Source organism: Peromyscus leucopus, chromosome 6 (assembly GCF_004664715.2).
Source record: "Peromyscus leucopus breed LL Stock chromosome 6, UCI_PerLeu_2.1, whole genome shotgun sequence".
NCBI classification, from domain to species: Eukaryota; Metazoa; Chordata; class Mammalia; order Rodentia; family Cricetidae; genus Peromyscus; species Peromyscus leucopus.
The window spans coordinates 76,252,519-76,257,947 of record NC_051068.1 but is presented as its reverse complement, the minus strand read 5'-3'; the positions used below and the strand labels follow the sequence as shown (position 1 = coordinate 76,257,947).

Below are 5,429 nucleotides of genomic sequence, written 5' to 3'. Positions count from 1 at the left end.
CAGTTACAAAGTTTCCTATTAAAGGAAAAAAGACATTTATCATCTGTGTAATGTTTTTACATACACCACCCAGCTTTTCCTCATGGACGTGGCATGATCTATATCATCCCAGGCTGTGCTGTATCCAAATTTATCAAACCGTCAAACATTCCAGCCTCTGAATATATGTACACACACACACACACACACACACACACACACACACACACACACACACTGCTTTGTTCTTGTTTTGTTTTACTAATTCCTTTTTGAGGAATTGAGTTCATTAAGACATTTCACGCTCAGCCAGCATGTTTGATTTCTAGACAGATGCTTAAAATAAAGAGGAGGAGTTTTATCTGATACCTTTATTTATATGCAAAACAGCGCACCAGTCATGAGATATGAAAACTCGTCAGGTAGAAACCAGATTATATCTATTTTCACTACAAAATATTGCATTATATAAAGCAACAGAGACACAAAAAAACCCTGAAAAAGACTAAAATCTTTGGATAGCAGATGTGTTTTTTTTTCCTTTCTCCCTTGTCTCTAAAATACACTTCTTGCTTTAAGAGTTTCACAGCTGAGAACATGAAACATTTCCAGGTCACAGACTTTTCTTTTTGGTTGTCACAGAGGAAAGTAATTCTGAATTCTTTTTTCTTTTCTTTTTTTAGGAAAATAATGTAATTTCCTAAAATCATCCCACGCACAAATGTCACACACACGCACACACAAGAAGCTATTCTCCTTATAAACAGTTTGTAAAGTACTTCTCAGACAAAACTACAGGCAAGAATAACAACACTTAACTTTTTATAAAACTATAGTAGTGAAGGGCTAGTGTTGCTGATCTCACACCAAAACAACCAACTTCTTAATATATAAAATATGCTTAGAAACAAGGGGAAGTGGGGAACTCTCTTACACAAGTGCAATATAATCAGAAAAAAAAGGAGGAAAGAACACAAGATAATCTCAACAAACACATAAAAAGTCAGACACAATTATTTCACAGGGGAAAAAGTGTAAACACTTGACTATAAATAAATTGGCACAGAGTATCCAAAGTAAAATTATCACCACTCTGAAAAATAAATGTCTTGAAAAAAATACTCTACTCCTTCTAACATAAATAAAAATAGGTTGTCTTTTTTTTCTAACTGCATCTATGGGTCCACATGTTAAGGTCACAATTAGATGGGGTGTTTTTGGATATTTAAAGGGGCACTTTCCCCGAAAAAGCAATCAGATGTTAAATCTTCCATTTAAATATGGATTTTTCTATCTACTTTAGTGTCCTATCTTGGGGTTAAAGTCTCACCAAACTCAAATCCTCCCACAGTGAGTCTGTCTCTTCTGAATGCATCTTTTTTTTTAAGCAACACCAAAAATTCAGAATTTTATCTGTATTCGAATGTGATTTTTCATTTGACAAGGTAACAAAAAGTTTGCTGGGACACCTTTCTATGTCTTAATCTCTATATGGAAAAGATTTTCATCTTTTCTTTCTCCCCAAGGTTTGGTGATTTCTTCGTTAGAAAAATCCCGGATAGTCAGAGTCCAAAGCTATCAGCCTGGGTTAAGCGTCTGCCCTCAATCTTTCAAAACATAAAGATGTATGGGATATAAATATAGGGGAACGCAGAGCCTCCAGTGGGTTACCGCAACCACCCTTAAGGGGATCGATCCTAATACACTGAGGAGAGGCCCAGGAGCAACTCACCCTAGGTGCCTCCAGAAGGTTCTTCCAGCCAGGAAAATACCCCTGCAAGCCCCAGGTCTTTCTGTCCAACCCCACCTCCCAGGCTCGGAAACATTCCCCTGTTGCCTTGCTGGCCCGAGAGAACAGACTGCAAGCTTTCCCCCGCGTTCAGGTGTCTGTGGGCGACCCTCAGGCCTGGCAGTCTGGGTGTGTCGCCTTTGGCGGACCAGACACCGGGACCGGCGGCCTCCCGCGGCGTCCCCCTCGCCTACACGTCCAGGACGTGGTTGAGATAGGAGATGTAGCAGATGGCCAGGCGCAGGATCTCGATCTTGGAGAGCTTCTTGTCCGGGGGCAGCGTGGGCAGCAGTTTGCGGAGCTCGGCGAAGGCCAGGTTGAAGGCCTCCACGCGGATGCGCTCGCGGGTGGCGTGGGCCGAGCGGTACTTGGCCGTGGCGCGCCGGCGGCGGCGCTTCTCCTCGCGGCTCAGCTGCTGCGGGTGCGGGTAGAGCGCGGCTCGGCTGCCGCCCTTGCCGTCGCCGTCGGCCTCCTCCACCGGCTCCAGGTCCGACACGCTGCCCAGCACCTTGGCGTCTGCGCCGCCCAGAGACTCCGGGTCCGAGTGCGTCGAGCTGGGGTGATCTGAGTCGGCGGCTTGGTCCGGACTCAGCATCATTTTGGAGGCTGATGGGGAGTCAGAAAGTCAGTCAATAAAAGCAATCTGACTCTTCATTTGCAATGAGGGGTGGCGGGCGAGGGCGTAGCACACCTGGACTCCTAGAGGGCCCGTGTCCCCGGGTCCCCCCCTCGCACCAGGCCCACTCGCGTGGGGAGGCAAGGCTGGGAGAGGAGCCGGCACCAGAGCGCATCCTGAACCCCACACCAAAGCCTGCGGGTGGCCGAAACAGCTAATGGCCCTGAGGTTGGAGAACGACTGTGGGCCTGCGGGACCGGCTGGCATCTTGTGCCTCCTCTGGCCCAACATCAGCTGCTCTATCCCGCCCCCTTGTTCCGTCCCCTTCCCAGACACACGAAAGATCTCCACGGATGGATGTATCTGGGTTTGAATGGAGATGCAGAGTGTGCTTCCTGCCCGAGGGCCTGGGGTAAGGCAGCTGGAGACTCCCAGCGCCTGGGGGTCTGGGCTGCGGGCGAACCCCATCCCGCAACCTAGGAGGGGACAGAAAGGCTTCCGTGCCCCCACCCCTCGCGTTTCTTCGAAATAATAGAGAAATGACCGAACACATGTGTTCAGTCCTTTCAAAAGAAAATTGACTCCTCGGCCCTCACACGCTCCCGGAGCACCATCTGTCACGCAGACTGCCACACACATTGGGGACCTAGGGACGTGGATCACACAATGCCCGGCAGTCTGCCGACCACCTCCCGAGGGGAGAACGCCAGCGGCCAGGTCGCTCTGGGCGGAGAGACTGGGGAGGGCAGGGGACGGATGGACTCCGAGGCGCGGGTGCGGGACGCCCCGGGTGCAAGCTGCATCTCTGCCGGTAAAGTTCGTGAGCTCCCGGGACCCGAGCCCGGCAGCGCACCTCTGGCCCTGGGAGGCCTGGCGGCCGCCCGGCGTCTGCGCTCGCTCCCCTGGAAAAACCACCTCCCGCCGGGCTTTCGGCGCCTGGAGGAAGGGCCCCGGCCCCAAGCCTTCCGGAACCGCTGGACTTGCGGGGCATCGGGGGCCGGCGAGTGGAGACAGGCACCTGCCTGAGCTGAGCGCTTGGGCCTCGGCCGCCAGGAGGGACGACCTGGCTGAGACTTCTGGTCCCTGGCCTAGGCTCCGAACAGGTTGTGAGTTAGAGCTCGCTCCAGAGAAACAAAAGCCAGGGGATGTGGGTTCGGCTCCTTCCTGGCCGTGCTCTCGGCGAACTGAGCTGGGAAACAGCCATCCGTGTAAGGAAAACCGATCCTCAAAATAACAATAAATGATCCAAACGAACCGCATGCGATCCCCTACGGGCTTTTCTCTACGTTTATAAGTGAAACAACTCGCACCTACGCAGTTGGCATGAAGGGACAGAAATACACGGGGAGGGGAAAAAAAATCACAACAAACCACGACACAGTTACAGATCGGACAAAAAGTTCCCAGGTTGTCCTCCACGCGTTTAAATTCTCAGGATATTTGAATAGTCATAAATAGTATTTCTCGTGGGCAATCCTGCTATGACTATGAGTGGGGATGCATCTATAAAACGCAGTATAAATCAACTTAATTTCAAGAAAAAGAGATGCAAAGATGTCTTACCTTGCAAAAGCCCAGTCGATAACCTTTTCGCCAATCTTTTAGAGTTAAAATTCCAGGGAACAAGGAGGAGAGATTCTGGTAAATATTAAAAGCAGCCAATATTTATTACATCCACAGATGAAAAAGCGGCTGTCATCTCGCCGGCTGCCACAGCGAGCGACGGTGTCTTAGGAGGTGGGTGGTATGGTTGCTCGCTTAGTTGATAGATTGAAAACGCCTGCTCCTTTTAATTGTTCTTAAACATTTCGGAAAATTCGTTGTTGATCTTTTTAAGTCGGAAGTGTTGAAGTCTCGCGCGCTTCCCCCTTCCTAGGACTCTATAAATAACAAAAGAGATGCAGAGATAAACACAATCACATCAAAGGGCTGATTCCTCCACTTTCTAATAGCAGAATAATCAATAAGAAAGATGGCTAAGATAAAATTCCATTCCTTGAGGACTCCTTCCCTTCCTTTAATCGGGGCTGGGGGCAAACCTGGGAAGCGCAGGCAGGGATGGATGTGGTTCAGAAGTGATTTCTTTTTTTCTTCAAGATAATGCTTTGTTCAGCCGGTGTCTCCCCCGTTCCCAGGAACACAATACAGTAACTAGGGGCTAAGGTTGCCTCTGTCTTGGTCCTCAATGACTTGTATGTTGTATACACAGCTATTTCCCAGTTTCAAAGTCTTTCAAAGCTTGGTTACACCCCCTCCCCTCCCCACTCCCCCCTCTCTTTACCTGGTAGTAAAATATATATATATATACTCAGTAGCTTGGAGATTCTTGAGCAAGCTGGGTGAGATGCGAAGGTCTTCTAGAGTACCACTGACCGGGAAGCAGAGAAAGGAGAGGTTGGGAGGGCCAGAGCCAAGAGGCAGCTGCCCGAGTGGCTTCTTGGCTCTTCTGGTACCAATTGATTTCGCCTGGAGATGGTGGAAGAGATAAAGGCTTAAGAAGGGGGATGGAATTTTTTTCCCCCTAAATTGATATTTAATGGGAAATCCTATTGGACAGAAATCTGGACATGAGTCACTTAATTGGACTTGACATCTGTCACAGTGTGGGAGTTTTCACAGCCCAAATATTTTAGCAGATCAGATTCCCACTGAATCTGTGCCATAAAATATAGCAGTTGAAAGCAGTCCATGATGGAAACCATAGCGTCTAAACAGTGTTTAGCCACACAGGCGATTTCTTGTTTTCAGATTATTGATGCACTATTTAAGTGCAAGTAAACATTATATGAACATGGAAAATTCCTCTGGCATTTTGTAAGCCAGCATCTTTTATGGATGGTTAGGAAAACAGTTGTGGAAATATATACTGTATAAGCTACTGTAATTAAGGTGAAATATTCAGATAGGCAATGCTAACATTTATTAGAGCTGACATGTCTTTTAAAAGACACTTTTAAAATGATTATGATTTCATCATGATTATGAAGAGTATTGATATTTTGGAGAAATGTTCTACTATGATACTAACTTATTAATAGACAGTTT

At 47.8% G+C, this 5,429-nt stretch overlaps 1 protein-coding gene across 1 annotated transcript; it reads right to left on the bottom strand.

Moving 5' to 3' along the window:
- Window positions 1–309: 309 nt before the first annotated feature.
- Nhlh2 (nescient helix-loop-helix 2) lies at window positions 310–4,850 on the bottom strand. The gene is made up of 3 exons (XM_028877270.2): window positions 4,666–4,850; window positions 3,948–4,264; window positions 310–2,374 (listed from the first exon to the last, which is right to left on the bottom strand). The coding sequence occupies exon 3, from the start codon at window positions 2,364–2,366 to the stop codon at window positions 1,959–1,961; it is 408 nt and encodes a 135-aa protein (XP_028733103.1). The 5' UTR covers window positions 2,367–2,374; window positions 3,948–4,264; window positions 4,666–4,850; the 3' UTR covers window positions 310–1,958.
- Between the last annotated feature and the right edge of the window lie 579 nt (window positions 4,851–5,429).

Excerpts from the sequence above, each read along its gene's own strand:
- Nhlh2 (XM_028877270.2), bottom strand. The coding sequence starts at position 2,366 with ATGATGCTGAGTCCGGACCAAGCCGCCGACTCAGATCACCCCAGCTCG.